Below are 25582 nucleotides of genomic sequence, written 5' to 3'. Positions count from 1 at the left end.
TTTAAATCAAAGCAATATCGTTAGTGCCAAGTAGATAAATAAATACACCCAAATGTATGCAATGTAAAACGGCATGAATGCAAAGTAAGTTACCAACAGAAGTCGCTCTTCTCAGACTTTGAAATTTGGACATAAGAATAACTTATTCTAAAGGTTTAATTTAAGCAAGCTTTACTGTTTCTGGAAGAACTACTCGTAGGCAGAGATCACCGGAAGTTTACCCGACTATATTTTTGGGTTTTTGTTTTTGATTTGTATGGCTGTGCATTGAGTCTCGTGCTAAGCAATGTCGCGTGGACATCGTGAGCAGGCAATTTGACAATTAATGAAACCAGTTATCTAACACTTGAGGTTGGGCGGTTCATACTGCGGTTTGGTCGGGTTTGAAGCTGTTGAAACGGCCTCAAGTGGCCCACTGCCACTGCCACTGACAGTGATATCTACTTGCGATCGATGTAACCGACCGAACGTTGATAAGAGTCACCTGAAGTAAAGTGATGGATGGCCTTTTTTATAGCGACAATACGCTAATTGCTCCAATGTTTGCATGACTGCACATCACTGTTGTGTGCCAAACGAAAAATTAATTAAAAATGTATTTTTAAATAACCACTGGTTTTTGCATGGACATATTGGTTCTTGACTCTCTTTCTGTGTAGCTAACTAAAGTTACTATTGCACCACAATGTCATCTTTCCATTTTGTACCTTTTAAATGGCAATAAACTTCTATGTCGATTCATTTAAAATATAGATTTATCTGTAAGGATCCTAGGATATTCTAAAAGTTGATAACACCCGCAATAAAAGAACATTTGAAGATTTATTTTTATGTGAAACTTTATATTTCATTTCAGTTTTGTATTTTTTTTTGGTTTGTTTTGTATGTTTAAATACTTATTAAAATTGTTTTTGTTTTTTGTTTTTATTTTTATTTTTCGTTTTTGTTGCTGTGTGTGTTTTGTTAGCATCTGCTTTTCTGTTGTTGTTTGTGTGTGTGTGTGTCCGTGTTTTTTTTGTTGGTTTTCCGTTTTGCTAAATAAAGTTTTGCGATTTTTTTGAGATTTTTTCTTTGCGACGGTAGCTAATGTTTACTATATATTATATAGTAATTAAATAGATAGATGCATGTATGCGCTCGTGTGTGTCTGTGTGACTGTGTGTGACTCTGTGTGTGTGTGTATGCCTTTGAGTATGTGTGTGAGTTTGCTGGTGAATTTGGCCATTAGCTAAGCCTTAGCTTTCTGATCGATCTCTATTCGTTCTGCATTCTTTCTGCGTTCCTTTTGCTTATCATTTCAGTAATATTTGTTAGGAATGGAAAAAAATTACAAGCCATAAAGGTAGAAAAAAACTTTACAAATTACATTTTCAAAGAGCACAGTAGAGGGGGTGGGGGTGGGTAGATAATGACGGAGACGGGGCGGAGAAAGTCGGCGAAAGTCGGCGAGAGATGGCACCCCGTCTATTTACAAAAGTATTTGTTCTCCAGCCGCTGGCAGTAGTCGCAGATGAGCTGGCAGCACCGCCCATTGTTGAACCGGCAGCGGCACTTCTCCACCTGCTTCACCACCTGTGTGGTGTAGCCACGCCCACAGCACAGGGTGCCACAGTTGTCCGGATGCAGGCACTGCCGATCCTTGGTGACCGCGCAGTAGGAGGGCGAGGTCTCCAGATAGTACAGCGTCGTGTATTGCGATTGCTGGGGCTGTGAAAGGGAATTCGTTCATCACTTTTAGTTGCTTTCTCAACTGGTATATTTTTTGGGGGGTAACTTACTTTCTTGCGTCGCTGCTTGGGCTTTTTCATGCGACTCGAGGACACCTGGCGCATGGAGCGCTGGTTGGGCGCCTTGCGAATGGCCTCGTTGTACTTTTGCCTCAAGAGCGTGGCTGTGGCATTGAAGTCGGCCATCTTCTTCCAGCAGGTCTTCATCGAACAGGAGCCGGAGACGCCGTGGCACTTGCACTTGTCCATCATCTGCGAGGAGACAGCTTCGATGCCGACCTGCAAAGAAAGTAAAGTTAGCACAGATACTCCTTTTATCCGTAAGCCTATAAGTTTTTACCTCTGAGTCATGTCGTAATATCTCGCTGACCTCGTCCCCATCGCCGCCGCGCAAGTCCAGGAAGCTGCGGGTCACCCGCTTGCCGTGCTTCAGATTGTCGTTGCAACCGCCCCACTGGAAGTCCTGCGCCTCCCGGTTGTGCTTCTTGGGTCCGCAGCTGCACTTGGTCATCCGGCCCTCGGCGCAGGCCCTGGCTATCGAGTGGGTCATGGCGGCCGCCGTGAGCGCGTGGACGAAGGCCGTCTCCTTGTAGAGCTTCTTGAAGATGTTCCGCTTGCCGCGCGTCTCGATCGAGCAGTTCCAGCGGTCGTAGCGGAACTGCTCCTCGCAGTGGGTGGTGGCCAGGCGGCGGGCCTCGCTGAGGGTTCCCGGCAGTCCCGTCTCCTTGCGGCACTGGTGGTTCTGTCGCCGCGTGGCCGGCATGTATCTGCAGGGTCCTCCCACTTGGCCCTGCGAGGTGAACACGGCCATCACCGTGTGCTCCGAAATGAAATGTTCGCTGTAGGACATAAATTATTCGAAAAAATACATTAGAAAAGAATAAACTTATTTTTCAAAATTATATTTAGAACTATTAAGATTTTATTGAAAAATATCCAACTACTTTAAGCTTAAAGAATATGTGCAGGTTTCTGTTTTCTAGCTATATTTTGTATGCTTGCTTATTTTTGGCTATAAAAGCGCCATCTACATTTGGCTTGCAGAACTATCTACATGCATTTTACACAACTTTCTACGCAGAAAGCGCCACCTAGCGAACCTTGAGTGAAGTTTTAAGTCGACGTAATCGGTAAAAATACCGTTTCGACGAGAATTATTAATTTTTGCGCCTTCTCTATTTTAAAATTAAATCAATGTTTTAAAACTCCGAATTCCAAAATTTGACTCTCGAATTCTGAATGATAAGTGTAAATTAGCAACTATTTATTTTGGGATTGCACAATTGAAATGTTGAACAACAAAGTTTTTACTGCTAATAATAAACCGGCACATGAGAAACTTTTATTTGATTTATCAAAAGTCACAACACACATGGCAGTATGCGCCTTTTCTTATCAGTTTCAGTTTCTCCCAATGGCAGAAGGAATTTCCTTGAATTGGTTTCCCATGCCCTATCTATTTTCAGCTTTTGGAGCTAATTGCGAGTATGCAAGTACGAGTACGAGTGTCTTTGAATTATTTCAAAAAGAAGCCGCCGCTGCACCTCACCCGCTTCCTGGCCAGCTTCGGTTATCATTTTGTGGCACCCACTCCGCCGCGGTGGAGTGTGTGGAGTATGCTGATTTGCAGGAAATCTTAAATTCTCATAAAACTTAAGTGCATCGTAAATTGGCGTATGAGTAACGAGCTCAGCATATCTGCGGCTATCGCACTATCTGGCTATCCGACTATTTCCGTCTCCGTCTGCGCCTCGAGGCACCGATTTCCCCACTTTTCCTCAGATTTCCCCTTTTTTTCCGGGGTTCATCTGCCCCCCAATTTGATCGAAACTTTCGCCACTCGAAGTCTGTTGATAATAATCCATTGAGATTTGTTCCACATTTTCCGCGTGATCAGCTTTTTTATGGGAAATTAATTTGCCACATTTTCGCAATTAATTAATTAATTGAATGTTTGAAATGTTTACAAGTAGCTTCGCATACATTTGTGGCATTTGTTTGGATCCACGAATTCGCCGCTGCGGCTGGCCAATTTTTATCTATTTATCTCCCGCAGTTTTATTTCGATATTTGACGTAGTTTTCGGCTTGATTAAACTATAATTTGGCGATTGACGAAAAGTAGTGTGGATTGGAATTTAATTGGGTGGTCTGCTAGGCAGAAGTTGTTCATTTCATTTTTGGCGTAGCACTTAAGACCATTTTCCTAGACCTCTTGGTCTTAAGAGTAACTATTAAATGAGTTCGGCAGAGAAATATTAATACATTTCATTTGCAATTCCACATTGAAAAGAATAAAGCTTGTGCATGAATAAATGAGATAAAAGAATGAAAATAAATGCATGAAAATATACCCAGAATTGTTCCTAGAAATAAGTTTCTTTTATTTTACAGGTTGATCTATCGAATGATTTATGTAAAGTCATAAGAAGTACAGATTGTTTGTTCAATTGACATGTGTCGATCTGTAGATCTCTAGGCCATGCGAGTATTTGTGAGTTTGTAGTGACCCTTGGGGTCTTCAATTACAGCTCAAAGCCCATGTAAGTCGTCGTGTAAGCTTTGTATTGTTATCACATCCGATTTGGTTGTTGCAAGTGTAGTGCAAAGCGCATTAGGCGAAAGCCCCCAGCCAATGGCTCCCCTTTTACCCATTTCAAGTTTGGATAATGTGTGTCGCCTTAGCCATTGAAAACATCGAGGAATTACATGCAATAAGCTGGGGGCCGACTTGGAGCTAATCCTTTTGACAAAACGTTTACGGGGGCAAAATGCCAGACAATTGGCCCAGGCAACTGGCTAAAACAATTAGCCAGCCAGCTCTGGAGCCACTTTAATAACACAAATTTCAGCCCACGGCTAAATAATGCGGAGCACATACGAGTAGATATAGATGCGTATCTCGCAGATACAAAGTAGTAGTCGAAAGCTATTAAAATGGCCACAGAGCAAAACAAACTGTGAAGACTTGGTGGTTAGGCCAAACAACAAATTGATGGACAGACGGACGGACGGACGGACGGACGGACGGATGTGTGCCAGCAAACATGCGGGGGAGTGAAGGAAAAGATAGCGCCGTAAAACAAAAGTGTTGATGGATACTTTCCTCGTGCGATGATGACGCTGGAGTTGTGAGCTGTGTGTTGTGTGCTTTGAGTGCTCTTTTTACTCGCTTTTACCTCATTTTCCCCTGCATTTGTGGAGATTCATCAAATTTTCAGAAACGTAAAATATTCAACACACACTGGCACACACCACACAGGTGCACACTGGCAAAGCACATGTATAAATCCCTTTGTGCTGCGGCAAAAGCATTTTATGGACTTTACAGTTTTTAGTTGCTTCTGCTGCTGATGCTGCCCCAAACAGCATAGCAAATGTGCAATAGCAACAGGAGGCAGGGGCAGCAACAGCAGCCGCAGCAGTCAGCGATTGAAAGCAGTTCGAGAAGCAGCCAAAAAAATCATGAAAAGGGGTACTAATTAAATATTAATAATATTTTCAGTCTCTGCAAAAGAACTTTCCTATTTTTGATTTTGGTAAAGAGGCATAGACTGGCATTACCTTCTTTAAAGTGATTCAAATCCACATCCCCACTTCTCCCTGTGTAGATGACGATGAAAACGGAAATCAGCCCAGGCGTGCATCCATAAAATCTTTTTTAGAGTAGCATAAGCATATCGAAAGCTGAAAATGCTCTCTCGACTTGAACTTTTTTATGGACCTTTTACCATTTGCATTTTATTGCCAAAACATAAATGCAGCTGCCAGCCAGCAGCCACGCACAGTTCGGGTTCTTCCCCGTTCCGAAATGCATTGATTATTTTTAAAACATTCGACTTGACTTGCATTGGGCTACCAACTCTCCAGTCGATTTCTTTTCTGGGTGGCGGCAAAATGTTTGTTTGTTTGCTGGCCGCTTGTTTTGGTTTCCTCTGTTTGCTTTTGGCGTAGCTGTCGCATAATTCAACCCCCCGCACGAAACGTTCAATTAAAAGGCAAGTGCAAATACTGTAACCCAATCGGATCGGAAAATTGATGAACTTAAGCAAAACGCGACGCGGTCGGTTGGCTTTAATTGATAGCTGGCAAATGAAGCAGAAGGCGCTGCTTCTGGGATTCTCAGATTTTTCCATTTTGTGCTTCTGTGCTTGTGCTTTTTGCTTAGCTGCTTGCTTGCTTGCTTGCCTAGCAAGAATGGGGCCAATGAGGCGTCATTTCTATGGGCAATTTGCTGAGAGACAAGCAGTTTGCTCAAATACTATATGGGCACAAACAGTCGTTAATAGTGGCGATCATTAGGCCGACTCGCCTCATGAAGATTCTAGGAACATCTTTTCACACACTAGGAAAAAGCTAAAAAGTTTAAATGATCAGTCCAGTTCCTATACATATAATAAGCTGAAGTACTAGCTTAGAACTCTTTATGTTACAATAATAACACTTTTTGTATAAAATTGTTAATATTTTGCCACTTGAAAATTATTACTCACAATGCAAGCTCTTCTTTCTGTGTAGCAGTTTCTGAGTCGCCAGAGAAGGTTTTAAAATTGTGCCCATTAATTGGCATAACTCTTTTTCAATAATTCATGCGGACCCCATTTGTTTGGCTTTACAGCTTAACAGTGTCGTCTCCTTTTGTCATTTGTTGTATCTTTTTAAATCTTCCGCTGAGACCGCTGATTCCGCCGAGTCCGCTTCCTGCACCTGTCGGCTTATTTATTCATTCGTTTTATGGCACACGAAACACACATCAAAATGCGTTGTAAATATTGCGCTTAAGCCGCTAAATTGCAAGCGGTAAAGGCGGCAAAAGCAGCCAACAGCAACAATTGCTGTCAGCAAAAAAAGGCAGGAAAGGGAAGTGAAGTGAGGGGAAGGGAAGGGAGCCAAATTGCAAGCGCGAAAACCGCAAGACAAACGTCCGCCCCTTTGGAGGAAAGTCCCCTTCCCCGTTTACTTTTCCAGGACGAGGGGTCTCTAAATGCTGATGTATGAGATGTTGTTGTTGCTGCCCAATTTCGGCAGCGTTAAAACATAAAATATGCTTCCGCTCCCGCTTCTTTCGAACCCCCCCATGAATAATGTTGTTGCAACCAGGGAGGGGAGCGCACTGTTGCACTGAGAGAAACTATGGCCTACACTTCACAAGTTTTTAAAAGGAAATTTCAAGGGTTTCCTTCTTTTAAATAGTTCACTTGACTTAATTCAATAACAAATAACACTTATAAGTTATATTTTATATGTATGTATATGGTATAGGTATCTCATTCCGAATGTAGTGTTTATTTTTTTGAGTGCATGTGGGTGGTGGTTAGTGTGGGGCAGCAATAGTCGGTGGTTGTTTTTCGGCTGCAACGCGGCGCTTCATCATAAAAAGCGCATCCTTTCGCCCAGCTCCCTGTGCCGAAGATTATGGTCATCAATTTTGGCATCATCCAACAAACAGTTGTAGCCGTTAACAATGTCGCCTCCCCTCGGCGGCTTCAGCGCAGCAGCAGCAACAAATGTGCCCCCCGAGAGTTTGGCACAAAATTAAAAAAAAAACCCAAAAAAAAAAGAAAACCCAAAACCAAAAAACAAAAACGGAGAACGGAGAACGAAGAACGGTAAAAGGCATTTTTATGGGCTGGCTCATAAAATTTGTGCATGGGATTTTGGACGCGAGCCGTAAGTAGACAATAAAATGACGTCGCTACTTTTTTGGATCTTTAATAAAACGTTGCGGCAAATGATTAAAAACAAAAGCCAGCCACTGCGTAGTAGCAGCAACAGCAGTGGCAACAACAGCAACAGCAGCAGCAGCAATCAATTTAGTTGCCCACCCAGGAAGCGAGGGTCGCTCGGCCACTTGCTCTTCCGCTCTGGATCGCTATTTTAGTTTTAAAAGCATTTTAACGGCTTACTTAGCGTGCGGCTCATGTTGCAGGCAATGCTGATGCTGCTGCTGCTGTTGCTGCTGCTGCTGCTGCGGTTTATTTACTCAAAACCGATTTCTGTGGCAAGCACGGAATCGGAAAATGCAAAAGCATGTGACGCCCCCTTTGGAATTAGGGGCGGACCACCTTTGTTCCTAATTTGTTTGCGTTAAAGTTTATCAGTAAGCAGGGGAAGTCTACCAAAAATGCCATGCTGCTACACTCAGGAAAAATCTCAGCACTTTTGGCTTCTTTTCGATGCATATGGGCAAAGAGGGAGTCAAGTATGAAATAGGCTGTTATTTATTTTTAAAAGCAAACTTTTTTAAGTTAACAATTATCAGTTAATACCAGTTTGAATATATTTTAAAAATGATTCATTCTACTAAAATGTTGTATGAGTGTTAAGAAAATCCTAAATGAAATCAATTATGATATTTTTTCTGAGTGCAGCGGAAGCTGATGTTGCTGATGCTGCTGCTGCGTGTGCGCCATAAAAATGCAATAAAAATCTTTACGACACATTTCGCTTGCAACCCTCACATTGGGGCACAAACACAGCCCTACATATATTTACCCCATATATGTATATACGTATATATAGTAGCCGTACGGTGGGCACACTTCACACCTAGCATCTTCCGTTCTTGCCCCATGTTGCTGCCGTGCTGCACCGATGTAGCAACCTTAATGCAACGGCTGCAAGCCACTTTGCGCCTAAGCAGCAAACCCCATTACCTTGGCCACGCCCCAAATAAACACATCACTGGAAGAGAAATCCCTTCAACTTAAGAGGTATAAAAGTTATGTTTGAATTCTTAACAATTGTAGGGAAACATAAGTAGACATCTAAACGATTTTGATATATTTGTGATTGCATTCAGATCTTGAAAGTCTTGAAAAAGTAATACTGTTTAATTTGGAAATGGTTATCTACTAAAGTCCTTCATCATTTTTTTTAAATTTTATTGTGAGGCAGAACTATTTCATTGGCACGTTAAGCTTCTCTCAAAAGACAGCGTTTGTGACACGCCAATTTGAGCCTTGAAGTTTCAATAAAGGTGAGTTATAAGAAAATCAGGAGAAATTCTAGGGGAAAACTCCTCAGAGGGTGCAGTTACACTCCAGTTGTAGCCAAGCCAAGCCTCTGTTTCTGCCACCGAGCGCAGACGAATCGTGCAACATTTTAGCGCAACCATTGCGTTTGACATTTATCATTTAGCATCCAGAATGCCAAATCTGCCTCGTTAACCATTAAAAAACTCCTCCTCCTGGCACTCAATCTTCAACCGCCTGGCATTGCCGCTTCCGCTTGTTGTTGCGTTGCAGTTGCAACAGCCACATCCACTATCCAGTATCCAGTAGCCAGTGCACACTGCTGCCCCTTTCATTGAATACATTGCCAAACTATTTTTCAGCTAATATTAGATGGTTTTGTTGGCGGTGCTGCGGCTGCTGCTGTTGCTGCCACTGCCACTGCCGCGTTTATGGCTGGGATTTTTTCGTTTATGCTTGAACGGTATTCCAGCAATTTGTCTGCATTTCTTTTCATTTTTTTTTGCCGCCATAATTTCTCCAGCATTTTACAGACATTTGTTGTTGCGAGCCAGTGCTTTTCCGAGCTCGAGAATTTATCAGGTAATTCTGTGTTAACACCGAAAATACTCCGCCAAATATAGACATTTGCTTTCTGATTTATAAGATAGCCTTTGCATTTCAGAAATGAACTTCCAATTCCCTCTAAATTGAGTCTTATTTATGGAATTGTCATAACATTATCTCTTCTCCGCCGGGCAATTAAAATTAATTGCTGGCATTTTGGTTCGTCCTCGCTTTTCCCGCTCTTCTCTGAAGTTTTCCCATATAAATTGCCAGCGAATAGATTTAAATTAATTTTCCTGGCAATTTTCCTTTTAGCTCCAAGGCAACGACCACCAGCGGGGAAAACAAAGCTTAAGCTTAGCTATTAATGATTAATTTTGCGACTTGGCTTGTCTGTTTTTTATACACTATAAAAAAAATGTTTCAAAAACCTTGAATGTTACAAAAGAAGCCATTAAAATGCAAGAAAAACTGCTTGATAGGGAAGTAATGATTTTTTGAGAGTTTTACACAATAGGTTATATATAGGTTTAAATAAAATAAAATATTTTCGTGAGTGTATGTAGAAGAATTGGTGGTGGAGTAAGAGCTTTGAATAAAAGACTCGCATAAAAATTAAACATCAACGCGAAACGCAATCAACATTAAAAGTTTGCGAGGGAGCTCTTGGCTTACATTTTATTTACTTTCCCATAAAAGAGAAACGCACGGGTATAAACCGATAAGAACCCACATCCCACATCCACACCCGGAATTCTGACTCAAACCAAAAGCCATGGTCTCCAGATTCCAGACTTCAGACTCCAGACTCAGTTGCTCTGTGGGATCCCCGGATCCACTCAAATGCGTTTCGCATAAAATGCGTTTTTATGACCATGACGAAAAAGCGATCCTGATATCACACCCCGTGCAGGCCCACTGCGAAACTAAAGAGGGAAAAGCAGGCTTCGCTTTCCACGCCATCATCAGCTCATTTCCCTCGGAAAATGGGAAACCTTTGGCGGGGGTGAGAGCGTGGCTAACATGGCCGCAATGATGTATTAATGGACGGTCACGTAAAGCTCGTAAGATTTTTACAAGCAACCCTCGCTTCGCGCTGGCCTGGCTCACAAAATGGCCTTGGAGGTGGTGTTTTCCTCTATGCACCATGGGCATGGGCTATGTATGGGCGGGATTGAAGTACCATCGCACATCGCACATTCCTCGACTCTTTCCCAGCTCTCCAAGTTGTTCATTGAGTGCTAATTAAGCAAAAATCCCGCCCCACAAACGAGGCCAAGTTGGCGCCATATACACAAAAAAGATGCCACAACCAACAGGCAACATCCACGCATAGATTCAGATTCGGATTCGGATTCAGATACATATACAGACACAGATACGGATACAGATACAGATACAGATAGAGATAGAGATACACGTAGATGTAGCAGATAGAGATACAGAAAGGTCTGTGCTTTATTCTCTAAACAAATCAAACGCTGCCACGAAGGCATTCAATCAGTTGAGTTCACTTGCTGGCAATGTTGTTGTTATGAGGTGATAAAACAAGTTCATGTTGCACGGATCTCTTGCCTTCTGGCATCTTCTGGTCTGCTTTCGATTTGTAAACTTTACAAATTCGATTATTGGCCTATTAATCTGGAGTACTTTTCTCCAGAACTTGCCAAGATCGATTGTAAATGTATCATTCCAGTTAATGAATATTAATGCCAGCATAACAAAAAGCATAAACATTCGAAAACTTGAAGCAACAAATCAAATGCATTTTTAAGCATCAGCGAAATGGAGGAATCTTTTTTAGGGAATGTCGCACTCTGTTAAGATTCTCTAAAAATACTGTTATGAAAATATTTTCCGTAAACTCAATTCTGCCACTCCATATTCCCAATTTGTTGGCCGCTTCCGTTCGTTGTTTCCACTCAACACTCTAACAAATTTAAGCCAAACAAATGACCAAACACAGACCAAAAATTCAGAGGAACAGATGCACAGACAGAAAAAAGGCAAAAGCCCTTAAAAAATAACTTAATGTTAAATAGATTTCCCTAAAGAAATTCCTTTCCTGTATTCTTTTGATTTTACACTTTTTAATTAAAGCTTTTTAGTGTATTAAAAACAGCTGATTAGTGCTTCGCTTTTGTATCAAATCCTTTAAGTTCCAATTCCACTTTAAATTCTTGTTCAATAGATTTCTAGTTTTCTTGAGTGCATTTGATTTAGAAAAACGGAGAGGCTGCCGATTTCGGAATTGGAAGAAATTTCTGCTGTGACCACACAAAATTCGCTGTTCTGGTCGGCGTATTTTTTGCTGTTCTGGGCTGTCAACGCCAAGAAGCGCTTAAGCATTATTAATCGCTTTCGAAATGAACTGTGCGCCATGATAATGAGCGGCGAAATATGCAATGCGAATGCACTTGCCGCGAAAAGAGTTTGACAATCCGATGGATGTGGCGGGGAAAGTTGCAGCAGCACATCGGCCACTCACACTCACATCCATTGGCATCTGCTATATGCTATATAGCTGCAGCTCTGTTGGCCAGAAAGGCAATTTTGCATAATTTCCGAAACACATGTTGCCTTCAATCATGCGAGAAAGAGCAGCAAGGGCTGCCAATGGGAATGGGAAAGGGTATATGTAGTAGGGGATAGGGATATGGGATACTCGTATGGTAAAGCGCCCCGAGGGCACATAGACAAATTGACTGACTGACTGACTCACTAACTGACTAACTGGCTGGCTGCTTGACTGCATTTGAATACATCTGACTGCCTGAGTGCCTGCTGAATGCTAAATGCTAAATGCTGAATGCTGCCTGTTGAATTTTACCGGGGAATCGCAGTGCGACTGGCAGTCGGCGGGCAGCAAGTGAAAACGTAGCGGAAAGCATTTTAATACTAATTACAAAGAATTTGTGCCGCCGCCACTTTTACTTTTTGCCCCCTTTTTCACAGATACTCTTACTGCAAGAAGCTCAAGCGCCAAAGGAATATTTTGATAGTTCACCCTTACATTTTAGAAAATATTCATTTTGACATTTACAAAAGAAAGTATTGAGTAAACTCAATATTTTTAAAAGTATTTGTTTGCCATTTTAATACGATTTTAGGCTGCATGTATAGTAAGCCACTTTGATCACTGACCAAGTAGGCAGTTAGTTTAGGGACATGCCTATATCCTTGCTATCTATCCTTTCTCTAAAAGCGTATAAAATATTCCCTGATAAACTGCACTTTTCCCACAACTCACTCTCACTTTCCAGTGGGTCATCGCTCTTTTTTTTATTTTTGCTGGCTCGAATCAGTCTTCTGGCTCCGAGAGTCGGGTTGCCTGCCCCCTTTGCATTTTTTTCGATTTCCGAAAATAAATGTTAGCGCATCGCCTGCGGCACAGGACTTCGTTTTAATTGGAAAACACGGAGAGCAAAGTGGAGTTCCCAGCACCAGCTCCATCTACAGTTCCAGCTGTTGGCGTTCGTATCTCCATTTGGTTTTTGTTTTTGGGACCTCGAAGGCGGCGGTAAAATCACTTTAATCAAATCGTTTTATGACAGCGCGCTCACTCGTGGCGGAAAAAGGCAGGAGAGAAGGTTTTAGTCAAAAAAGTCAGAAAAGCCGACAAATGACACACGCAGACGGTCACAAAAGACACATGAACGTCATTAAGTAAACAATTGGCTGGGAAATCATGTGTGTGTGTTCTGTTTTTGTGTTTGTGTGGAACGCGGGTGGCAGGTGAGGTTTCCCAGTTTGACATTAAACGCGTGTTAATTTCATTTAATTTGGGCCGTGATTCGCCCAAAGGGGAAAATGGGCTGCGGAAAATGGGCGGTTCAGACATTCACGGTAAACGACCCGTCCGTATTTCTGTTCATCCATCAACGCCCCGATCGCTCAACTCGCCGTGAATTTTCCCCCAACTGCATTTGTCAATCAGCGTTTTTCAGCTCCTCCGCTTTTCCTCTCAGTCTGTGGCATTTTCCTCTCATTTTCCCTTTTTCTTCTTCGACTGCCGACTGCCATTCAAGGTCCATCATCTCTGCTCCTCGCTCTGCTATTTTGCTCTTGAATTTCGCCTGTGCAAAGTGAAATTTTTCGAAGCCATCCAGAGGGAATATTCTATATAGTTTATGTCTGGGCGATCGCACAACACTTTGTCAAGTGGATATTTATGTTTCGGGCTATGATCTAGAAAACTTGAGATGTCAAGTGGGTGGTGCGGTATAATGATCTGTGGATGGGGCCAGAAGTGATACCAGCTAATAGAAAAGTTCTCGGGGTCTGAGTGGGTTGTGATGTGGGGAAGGAGGGTGGACTGATTTAGGGACCTATCAGGTTATCCAAAATAATAGCCAGCTTGATACATTTATTTTACAAATACTTAAGACATTTTGATCATTGTGAAATCTTGATAAGTTGTGGTATTTCTTCTTCATTTCCTTTTTTTATAGCACAGTACGTCCCTACGATTTGTAAAGACTCATTTAGAAACAAATTTGAGCTTAGACATTTATGACAGTTTATATAAAACTGTTTAGCATATTGTTTTAGTCTCAAAAACTGACGGAATTGATTGAAATTGATTTGTGTATTTTGGAGTTGTACACAAACCTTTCTCCGCAGTATTTAGTAATTTTCCATTTCCTTCAGCTTGCTGACTTGACGTCTTTTTTTCTAGATTTAACCAGATTACTCCGCAACCTCAAGCTGAGCATATCCATTTTATTTTGCCCCTCGACATGCCCACAAATTGAATTAGAAGACCAAGCGTGTTTGTTTTTTCGGGGTAGCATTCAATGATGATGTCGTGCAGTCGGCGGCTTCTTAACTTGGCTCCTGTTTTTCCCTCTTTTTTTTTTGTTATTCGTTTTCGAGATACTCCTCATTTCCATAACTGTTTTCGGTAGTCTGATTGGCTTGGAAGAAGCGTAGATGCTTGGCTTTTATTTGGTTTTTATGTCGCCGCCGTTGCGTTGTCGCGTCTTTTGTTCAGGGTCAAATTGGCAATTTATATCGATCTGGGAAGCGACTGAAACGCACAAAGAAATGCACATTAACACCTACGACACTCGACAACAAGTGCATCCAGCGGAGCCATCTTGGTCACACCTCTGAAGCAGGCGAGATGAAAGCAAGTGCATCCGGAGAGGCGGCTCAGACCATTAGGCTTCAAGCCCGAGCATCAATTAGGCTTAAAGACCCCGCCAACGATGTTTGACGGCATGCCATGACTCTTGTCGCTAATTTGCGCAAATTATGTGCCGGGCCTCTTAAAGTACCGCAAAGTGAGTGCCAACAGCCCAGTCAACCCAGCAACCCAACAACCCAGCAAGGCAACAGCCCACAGACCAATCCCGGCCAGGAACCAACCATCCAAAACTCCAATTATGTCAACAGCAACCGCGGCAGGCGCAACATCAAAGCCCAGCCAGGCGGCCTGTCTTGCGGCTCCTCACCTCTTCGAGACACCAGAAAGCTGGGAAAGCGGGGGAAAAGCAGGGGAAAAGCAGGGAAAAAGCCGGGGAAAAGAGCATGGGATGCCGCCACGCGGACAACATGTTGCTGCGGGACAGGTTGCAGCAGCATTTTTTCGGTGACAATCCGAGGCAGCGAAGATCTATTGGCGTCCTGAAGGGCGCAACAGATATACTCTTAAAAAAAGAATAATAAGTACTCACTGCTGGCAATTCAAAATTATTTCTAATTATTAAGTTCTCAACATCTGCCTCCCTCTGGATATTTTCGGAACAGCTTATAAGCATCATAGAATTCCAAATAAAGTCAATTAATAGACTCGAGTTTGTTTTCATAACTATCGCCCATGTCAAAACCCCAGGCATTCTGCGATAAATATTTTCCTAACCAAACAATAATACCCACAACCGCCAATCCGTTGCGAAAGTTATCATAGCCCGAGCAAAGGGTTAAGTAAACAGGAACGTCAACGCTTTGTAGGTTAAACCGTTTAGCCAGGATGTACGAGTATGTGAGTGGCAAATGGGAAAGGGGAAATGGAAAGGAGGGGGGTTTTTGGGGCTTTGTGACTGCAATTGGGAGTCGCAAACTGCGTGTGGCACAACGCTTAGGCCCCCTCTTTGATCTCGCCCTCGCCTCTGACGCTTTGATGTGCGGTGCGTGCCTCAAGGTCCACAAAACTTCAAGGTCCCAACTGCGGGTGTATTTGTATTTGTATCTGTATCTGTAGCTGTATCTATGCCTTGTATCTGTATCTATGCCTGGTATCTGTATCCACACATGTGAGTGTGTGTGGGGCAACTCGTTGTCTTTGATGCAACTTCCTCAATGCGCTGCCAAACGGGCAAACTGGGAAAACTTTGGTCCAGAGACAGAGACAGTTAAAAAGATGGATGATGAAACGGGGGCGAGGAGCTGGTGAGTCCGCGGCAGATGAGATCAAAGGCAACTCGGAAAGCCATCACGCTTTTAGACACACGACCAAAACACGGCAAACTCCAAGAAATGAAATAAAACAGAATCAACCGCATCTTGCACTTGGCTGCCACCTAAAACAGCATTTGTAGCTGCACTCAGAAAAATATCCAATCACCTAAGAAAACTTATAATCATAATGAAACAAAGTTAATTGCAAAAAGCATTTTTGTCCATGGGGTTTCTGTTAATAAAAGTAGGTTGATCCTAAAAATAGATTATTTGGTAAATGTAAAAAAGAAATATATATTTCTTCAAGTGTGCAACTGCATTTGGGTCTTTAATCTGTTTCTGCATCTGCTCCTCGAAGTTTGTCTTACTTTTTACACCTTTCAATGTGCGTTTTGTTGTCTGATTTTAGGCTTCACGCTTGAATCGCTTCGGAATCCGGCTTCAAACAGCCTGATTTGTTTAAGTCATTTGGACGATTTTCTTTACGCACTTTCCGATGATTACATGAAAATGCATTTTATGTCATGGGAACGCTGCGCTGAGGCAGCAGCCGAATCCATTCTATTGTTGTGGCAGTTGCAACCCTCGGAAATGCAGTTTCTTTTCGGTGCTCCGGAGTTGTGTTCATCATCAGCGGCAGCATCGACACAGAATCATCGGCATTTCTGTGCTGGCATTTTTATTGGGTTTCATCATGGCCAATTTATGACTCCGATCTCGCTTTTGTGTGCTCCCTCGTCTGGCAGCTGCTTTTTGTTTAAACTTTTATGGCGCAGCTTTAGCTTTTCCTTTTGCCCGCCTTTCATTTCAACAAAAGGACATTCGGCATAAAGGAATTTACCCAAAACGGGGAAAACTTATTCACAAAAAAAAAAAACAAAAAACAGTCCAAAACGACGAAGACGGAGTTGAACCCCAGTTTATCATTAAGAGACAAAAACCTCAGCAACGGAAACGCCATCAGGAGTTGGAGGAGTTGAAGGAGTTGGAGGAATAAAAAGATGTCGAGAAGCAGTCCAAGTTGAGAGACAACGGCCTCATAAAACGCAGCCATCAAAAAGGACAAAATTAAAAAGTTCAAATGGCAAATGGCAGGCAAATTGTTGGCCGTAAAAATCACTAGAAAATGCTATGGAAAATATTTCCATAAACAACGAAGTGCCAATACTTTAACCCACTTGAAATGTACGAATTTTCCAGAGTCGAATAATCAGCAATTTATTAGCATAATAATTGGAAATTCCTCGTATGCTGATCTTCAATTGGATAGCTAATATATGGCTTTTATAGGAGATGAACATTTGGTAAATAAAAATTTCACTCTAATTTATACTGAGAGGAAATTGGGTAAAGGTATGCAATCAGGCCTAACATCAGTTAATCAATTAATGAGTTGCAAAAAGTGAACTCACTGTGAGTACAATATGAAGTAATTCATGAGAAAAAGAAGTGCCTGAAATTAAATTTGTCAGTAAGTAGTACAAGATTCATAAGTCGTCCAGCTGCTGCCCCTCATCCTGTTGTTCCATCCCATTACCAAACTCTGAACCTCAAGACCCGTCGACATTTTCATTGTCGTCTTATTGAGACAAATAAATTTCGGGTGGTGCCACATGGCACATGGCGATGCCAACTGCAGTTGTCGCAGAAATCGCCTGGATATTTTTAATTTTGCGGCGAGCGAAAAAAACGAAACTTTGCCCATAATCGTTATCGTCGATGGTTGAGAGGAAAAGCCCCCGGAAAAGCCACTGAGGAAAACCCCTCGACTTGACCATAATTTGCGGCCAAAACAAAGGCTTTTCTTGTGTCTTGGAAATTAGCATTTTTATGCTTCCGCCGGGGTTACACACAAACCCCACTCAACTTAACTCGACTGAACTGAGATGATATAGTCGGAAAGTTTTTATCCACAACAATGGAAACTTGCACACATAGTTGGCATACAGCCGCCCAATGAAGTAAGGACATGAAAGCAAGGACATAAAGGCCGGGTGAGGCAACCAAGGAAACGGTAAGTAAGTTTTAATTACTCTTTGACAAATATTTAAGTTCGGGAGTTGCCAAAAGGGAACAAAGAGGGGCAGGGGACCTTGTCTTACGCACAATTAAACAGATTTTTGCCGCTTGTAAGGCAAATGAAATCACGGAAGGGCACAAAGCCAGTCTGGGCTCCTGATACGGATACGGATACGGGGACGGATTCGGATTCGGAACTCAGATCCTGTGGGGTTGTAACAACATAATTCTGCGCCGTATAATGTCATAAATGCCTGTTAACAAAACAACAGACGACGGCGAATGGTGAATGGTGAATGGTGAACGGTGACGCAGACTGTCAAACATTATTACATTACTTTATTATTTGCCTTTTGCCTTTGGGTCCAGTCTGTCGACTGAATCTGAAACTGAAACCAACCCCGTGGCTTCTCTTTCTCTGGGATTTCTGGTTCTTAGACTAGCAACTCTCCTCATTGCCAGATCAACCCTGACATGGGAGATTAATTGCGCCAGTCTTTTACAACTCTAAGCAACCAGAGGGAACTTCATCAGCCTCATCATCAACATCATCATCATCATCGAGAGTGCCCCCTGACAGCAATTATTAAATTTTCATTACATCCCCTAATCAGCATGTTGTGCATATTGATTGTGTAAACAGGCGTCGCGTAGTCGCTCCAGAATCTCGTTCACATTTTGATTTCGATTTTGATTTTGATTTCGAGCTCTCGGCACGGGGAAATTGATTTAAGAGTCGAGATGTTTGGCGAAGGGTTAGTGATTTGAGCTGTGACTTGCTGGGCTGGCGAAATGGCTTAGGCAGGTGTTGAAGTGGCCAGCTCGAGGGGAATGGCTTTTTAATGGGCTCAATTGATTGAGGACCCAAATGGAATAATTATCAAATGGATTGTGGGGTGAATAAAAGGGTGCCCAACTTCTTTCTTATAAAATAAGCTCAACTTCATTAAACCACAAATGCAATCTAATGAGTGATATGCTGCAAAACCAAACCCTTGGAAATCACATCGTGTGTCTTGGGCAACTTTGTGTGTTGATTTGACTTTTGCGATTCGTGCTGACATTTCGAATCAATAAAGTCGCACTTTGCACTGCCACTGCCACCTGATCGCAATTACGTGGAATTTGGAGGGTCAGCCACTGAGGGGAAGCACTTACACACATATATAGGTATTACCATCCAGTTTAATGGCCAACAGCGAACGATGTCTTGCTCAAATAAGCCGATTAATTGTAATCAAGCAGCGCGTCTAAATGGACTTGCCATTCATTCAGCTGGGCCCGGAATCGAGCGGAACTGGACGTACTTTCTGGATGGGATCCCCTGTCTATCGATTTCTGTCGTCTGGCCAATGCTTGGGTCACCGCATAGGAAAACAACAGAATTGCAAAGCAAAATAAGTGAAACACTCTCTGCTACCCCAGCAAGTGTTCCAGGAGGAGCCCTTCCCCACCGGGAGTATTGTGCAATAAAAAGAATAGCCCATTGCGAAAATCGCTTCAAGCCTATACGCACAGAAAAATATTTGCCTCTGTATTTTAATCACAAGTAACTTACGCTTATAAGTTTAAATTAAAATATGTAAACTACTAACTTATATATGATTTTATATACAATTTAAGCTGTATTGCAAATATCTTCTTGATTTCTGTTTGTGTTAGATTCTATCCTAATCTTTACAATGTTTCTTCATTAGAAAAAACATAACTTCTACTGTGTGTTTAAGCCAAAAAATAATAAAATAAATTACATTTTGCAGAAGGAAATGCTGACAAGTTTTTAAAATATTCATGAGCACACCTATGACTCAGAAACAGCCGCGCAGTGCAGAATCTCATCCCTCCAGTTACAGGAACATTATGGGATTTTCCCCTTTTGTTGGGTGGTTTTGTAATGACAAATAATAACTGGTGGTCCTGCCCAACAACACCACCACCCCCACCCATGGCCGCCCTGTCAGTGGGCAAATTAATGGTGAAGTGTAAGTAAAATTTACGCTCCGCCACCGCAGCTGCCCCGTGCCCCATGCCCCATGCCCCACGTCCCTGCTGTTCGCATCTGCTAATAATCATAAAAAAGGCGGCTAGCAGCATTTTGACAACCGACAACCCCCCACAAGTGCAGCACCCCCAATTTGCAGAAGGCTTCGGCTGACAGGCGCTGAATAAAGCTGAATGCTGAAAGCTAAAAGGCTGCCGAAACAAAACAAATATAAATAATTTTACTTTATTGTTTAAACCCAACCTCCCTTTCCTCCACCAATTTGAGTGTCTGAGTGCGGCTTCTACTTATGTTGCATTGCAACTGATTAGCAACTCGGAAATATCGCCGAGTTGAGGTCCAAACTGAGAGCAGAAAAGGGCTTGAAGTTGGATTCGTTTGCCGACTGCTGCACTTTCGCGGTATTTGTATTTATTTGACTTGGCAAGTTAATTGCCAGATCAAAAGAGCGCTGCAGATACACAGAACTGTCTGGGAGATCGGGAAGCGATTATTATAAACTTTTCAGAATTATAAAAGCATCTGAGGACGGTCAGCGAGTATGGGGCAAACAGGAAATCAATATGGTCGATTTCCAGAATTTTGTCCGATTTTTGTGTTGTGTCTTGTACTTTATATCTTATAGGGAAGTTGGTTGAAACTTTTTGAAAATAGTGAAAACAAAACATATTTGTTTAACTGATCAAAACTATTGCTGCTCCGACTTTATGGACTGAAAATGCTGAAAATAATTTCCTCAAAAAACAAAAGCTTTTGACCTTGTATTAATCTAATTATATTTTAATTTAGGAGCCCCGCAACTTGTGCAGTTCCATGCAGAGCCCTTCAATTCAGCTAATTACCGCGATCTGACTTGCTCTAGCCATAAATTGTCGATTTTATGTAATCAAAGTTCAGCGCGGGCTGTTCAGTTAAGAAATCAGAATGCCAAGCAAACCAGAGTTCACAAGTTGGGTTAAACACGAACATGTGGGCCTGTTTTAATAATTGCGAACACAGAAAATAATTGTAAACGTTGATTGCCCAACTGGAGTTGGGGGCCACAAAAAGTCGCATAAAAAGGCGCCCATAAAATGCGGCGACTGCAGAAATGCTCGTAGGACAAAACAATTTGATGGCCGAGTGAGAGATGAAAGATCTCCATCAATTGATAAGATTTTCAGTTCAATTGAGTTGGGGAGTAGCTCTAGATTGACTCACTTGTAAATGCCTGGCTGCATATCCATGTTATTACTGCTGGAGCCGATTCCTAGGCCCATTCCGGCACCACCTCCAACTCCGCCACCACTGAGCATGGTTCCGCCGTATCCCAGATTCCCGGGTAATCCTTGGCTGCCGGGCACTATGATGCCCAACTTGGCCAGTCCTGCCAGAGCGTGTCCATGCGGATGGGAGCCGCCCATGTTGCCGCCGAGACCGTGGCTCGATGGTAGCCCCATGCCGTTGCCCGGAACTCCGAGTCCAACTGCCGAGTGCCAGGGATTGCCCACGGACCCCACGCCGCCGCCTCCAATCACCGAGGGCACACTCGATGTGCTGCTGCCCAGTTGGTTGATCATGGATCCGCCGCCACCCGGGGCACTGTTCACCACCTGACCGGCATTGCTTCCCATCAGGGTATTCAGTATCGTGCTGTTCATGTTCATGTTCATGCTCCCGGTGTTCAGATTGTGATTGCTCTGGTGCTGCTGGTGTTGTTGGTGCTGCTGGTGTTGCTGTTGTTGGTGCTGTTGGTGTTGTTGGTGTTGCTGGTGGTGAATTGCAGGATTGCTGGTGTCGAGATCGCCGTTCTGGCCCACCATCAGCAGCTGGTCCTCGTTGCGCACCTGGCCCAAACTCAGCTGGGTGAGGATCATTAGCACAAAGACTCCCGTTGACGATGGCATTTTGCTGATTTATTGGACTTTTTATGGATTTATTGTTTATAATTGATTGGTTGGTGAATTGTGGATTTTGCTAAATGCGGTTGCTATAGTCTACTTTTTGGCGTGATATATTGTGGATGCTTTTGTGGTAAGTACTTTAGTTAATAAATTACTAGATGCTAGGGTTCTACGTTATTAAATATTTATTTTATTTCTTTAGCGTTATAATTAGATTTACTTTTTGTATATTTTGTCAAAATGATTTCGATTTCGATTAATATAAAATTGTTAAGTGGCCGTATAAAAAATTGTTTAATATTCTATTCGATGCGATTTTGTTTTGAGATTATGTGCTTTGATAGTTGCGTGAATTTTGTTTTATTTTTCGTGTAACTTATTTTGGACTGCTTAATACTTTTCGTTTGATTTCCACTTGCTTGTTTCAGACAGCTACATTTTCTGTGTTTTTCCCGCTTGTTAGTGTGGAGCGCATCAACTTTTAACTTTTCACATTGGCACTTCAAACGTTTTCCTCTTGTTATTTCAAACGGCCGAAGATGATTTATTTGCTTAAGCTATGTGCGTTTTTCCCGAGTGGTGGTATTTTCCTTTGCGCTTCCTGGGAAATCGAAATCTCTCCGATCGCAGAGCGCTAGATCAAAAGGCGGACTTCTTCTCTTCTCCCCCCACCCAAGACGATCGGGCGTTTTAAAACGCGGGGAAACCCGTTTCGAAGGTGTTGCTGCTGCAGTGTTGCTACTGCTGATGTTGCTGCTGCAGTTGCACTTGCAATGAGTGTGGCTGACCGCCAGCGACGCCGTCGCCAGTGCTTCTCTATACCGATCCATCCATCTGGGCAGCCTGGGCTCGAGGGTTTTCCGCAGCACATGAAAAGTCGCCGCCACGCATTTGGAGGATTTTCTTGGGGCCGGCCGGCCGGCCTCTCGCCATACGCAGCGCGGCTAACAGATCACACAAGTTATCACACACCGGGGATCCACTGGAATTTCGGAAATTTTCTTCTTTTCTTTTCTGTTTTTCCGGATGCCAGCAGTTTTCACGCTTTCCCAACACTTTTGACTTTTGCTGCGTGCGAGTTTCGCTCTCGACGGCACTGTCTATTTGCCTGAATCAGATTTCGGGATTTCAGTCTGGGATTTCTTGAACCACCGCGCCACACGTGCGTCCATCAGCTCGTTCGGCACTCGACTGAATCTGAATCATCGACAGCCGACCGTCGTGTGTTGCCGTTGTCGTTGCCGATGGTGTTGCTGCTGTTGCTGCTGCTGCTGTTGCTGTTGCTGCTGTTGTTGCTGTTGCTGCTTTGGCTGGTGTTGCTGCTGCTGTTGTTGGTGGTGTTGCTGCTGTGCCTGGCCGTCTTTGGCACCGCGAGTCCTTCGAAGGATTTACCCACAGACTGAGCTCTGATAGGCAAACGCGGTCGTGGTTGGCGCATGATGAGCATCCGAAATGCGTGCGCAGCCAGTGACAAGCTTGCAACATGTTGCATGTTCGTAATGTTATGTTCGACGTGCCGGCAATTGATCGCCGTCACAATATGTGGACATCACTTCATTAATTATGGCGACAACTTGTCAGCCGTAATTGCTCCGTGGCTAATTGGCAGGCAAGTGTCTCTGGGTTAGTCACTTGTAGCAGCTACCGCGCATTTTCCGGCCACTCCGTTTATCTTTCACCTTTTTTCTTCGTGCCCAGATAAACCGGGGTTTGGTTTGCCGAGGTTTTTCCATGTTTGCTTGCCCAGTCCATCAATCAGGCGTCTTTCAATCTCTAAGACACTTTTCTCCTCAGGCTTATCCATCCGGGAACACTGTAAAAGAATATGTGTAATGTATTTTCATATATCTCAGAAGTATCTCTTGGAAGTCGTAAGAATAAAATCATTTCTATACGCAATTGAGCACTTAAAAGTAAAGTAATTTCGAAATGAGTATGTGTGTTTTGGTTTTCCAAGATACATCTCTATAAAATATACATATTTTAAGCTAAATCCAATTGATAGGTGGCTTTTCTCTCTGTGCATACAACTCACCTTTCCACTTGTCGTCTCAACTCTAGCTGTTTGTTATTTGCCTTTTTTCTCTCGCTCTCCAAGACTCTACGCACATTCCCGAAAGGGCAAGGCACTCGGCAAAAATATTTTAGCTACATTTTTTGACCCAAAACCCAACGATAGCCATACCACATATACTCTTACCTGGCCAGCACCCAATATTTGCACAAGTTAATTACAAAAACAACAATTGGTGGGGGGGAAAAATCATCGCTTGGTTTTTCTATTTGTCCAAACATTTGTCGATTTCATTGAGCTCTGACCACGCATATTTCCTGCACCATCGATCGAAAGGGCGGCAAAGCGACTTTGATCGCTCATCGTTCATCGCCGTCGACGATTTTTTTTTTTGGTTCAATTAAGATTCATTTTAACGCTCCAAGAAAGGCCAGTAAATATACTGTATGTATGGCTGTATGGCATGATTGTTCGTTCTCGGCGTTTATCTAATTTACTTTTACTTACACTTACACTCCCAACTACAAGCGCCCCCCAGTCCCCAAAAAAGATAAGTGTCTGTCCGATGGGAATCGGAATCGGGATCGGGAGTGGAATTGGGCATGGACATGGGCATGGGTATGGGTATGGGTATGGGACAAAGAGTCAAGACCCGGGACTCATTCGAGAATCGGAGCTGACCAGTTTTATTGGCTTGACAATGGGCCCGTGTCTTTGGGAGAGAGAAAAGGTGAGGGAATTGCTGTTCAAGTGCCTTTTCATTGCGGCACTTTGAGATCCCATCTCATCCCATTCCATCGCATCTCATCAAATCCCGGAGCAAAGAAGGAGAGAACGAGACGCCGTCTAATCTCCGCCCCGGGCCGCCATTCTAATGGCTTCTAATGAACTACTTAAGCCGCTGATATGGAAGTGATTGACGATGATTCGGCGGTGGCATGATCGGTTAATCTCATCGCTGAAGTGCTGTCAATACACGCAACGATAGCGAGGGGGCTTGAAAGATATTAGCCATCCCTAAGGGTTTATCTACAGAATGCACAAGTATCTAGAGAAAACATCAGGTTCTTCTTGGTTTTAATTTCCTTGAAGGGTGAAAAGCTAGCTTATATTCATCGGAAACCATGCAAAAATCCTATTAATATGTTATATAAGATAAAGTCGAATATGGTGTTTACTTTTCATTTGATTCCAAAGTAATTAAGCCTACAAAATTTAACCCCTTGATGGCCAGAAGAGGTTCAGTGACTCTGGGCTTAATGTAGCGTAAAATAGCAAATGTCAAAACACTTGGTGCAAATCAAACTGCCCACTTTCAGCCCTAATGCATCTAATGTGACAATGGCATGACTGAGGTGCGTTTAAAGGTTCGGCTAATTGTCGCCGAAAAGAGCACTTTGAAGTGGCAACTTCACTTTAAACTCTCGTTAAACATTTCCTGTGTTTTTCCAACCGCAAGAGAAAATTCCATTTCCATTTCTCCCGAAGTTGTTTATGAAAACACAAATTTCGTCTGGTGGAGAAAACATGCACAGGTAAATCAAACACTTGCCAAGCTTTTTGGGCAGAAGTCTAAACATTTGAACAGACACCTGCCACAAAATGACGTCTTGTTTTTCGCTGTTGGCCCAAATCGCTCAATCATCTCAAGTGGTCAGCGATCTCCATCGAGGTGCTCCCTAAAATCCACCTAATTGGCCAAAGGGCGCCACCCGATGCAGTTATTATGATTATGACTAGCAGCACTTCAAAGAGCCATCGACTTCAAAGAGCGCGGCAGGTAAACGACACTACAAATGCTAAATGCTACATGCCACACAAGTCGGCAGGAAGAAAATGAGGAAAAGGGATGGGGAAGGGGAAGGGGGACTGCTTCCTTCATTTTGCGGCTGCACGCGACATTAAGTTCAGTTCCTGCCTCGGAGACTGCAACTAACAGCTTCTGTCCTCCACTAAAATTAATTTCATAGCCAATTGCTCCGTCGTAAAATATACTTTTACTTCGGCGGCCTCTTG

The 25582-nt window shown here is 42.9% G+C and overlaps 1 protein-coding gene across 1 annotated transcript; it reads right to left on the bottom strand.

The window, feature by feature from the left end:
* Positions 1-1451: 1451 nt before the first annotated feature.
* Positions 1452-21827, bottom strand: LOC122626018 (protein Wnt-4). Its single transcript, XM_043806117.1, has 4 exons — positions 20870-21827; positions 2068-2566; positions 1779-2006; positions 1452-1707 (listed from the first exon to the last, which is right to left on the bottom strand). The coding sequence occupies exons 1-4, from the start codon at positions 21553-21555 to the stop codon at positions 1465-1467; spliced, it is 1656 nt and encodes a 551-aa protein (XP_043662052.1). The 5' UTR covers positions 21556-21827; the 3' UTR covers positions 1452-1464.
* Between the last annotated feature and the right edge of the window lie 3755 nt (positions 21828-25582).

Source organism: Drosophila teissieri, chromosome 2L (genome assembly GCF_016746235.2).
Source record: "Drosophila teissieri strain GT53w chromosome 2L, Prin_Dtei_1.1, whole genome shotgun sequence".
In the NCBI taxonomy this organism is placed as follows: domain Eukaryota; kingdom Metazoa; phylum Arthropoda; class Insecta; order Diptera; family Drosophilidae; genus Drosophila; species Drosophila teissieri.
This window is presented reverse-complemented; position numbering and strand designations above follow the sequence as displayed.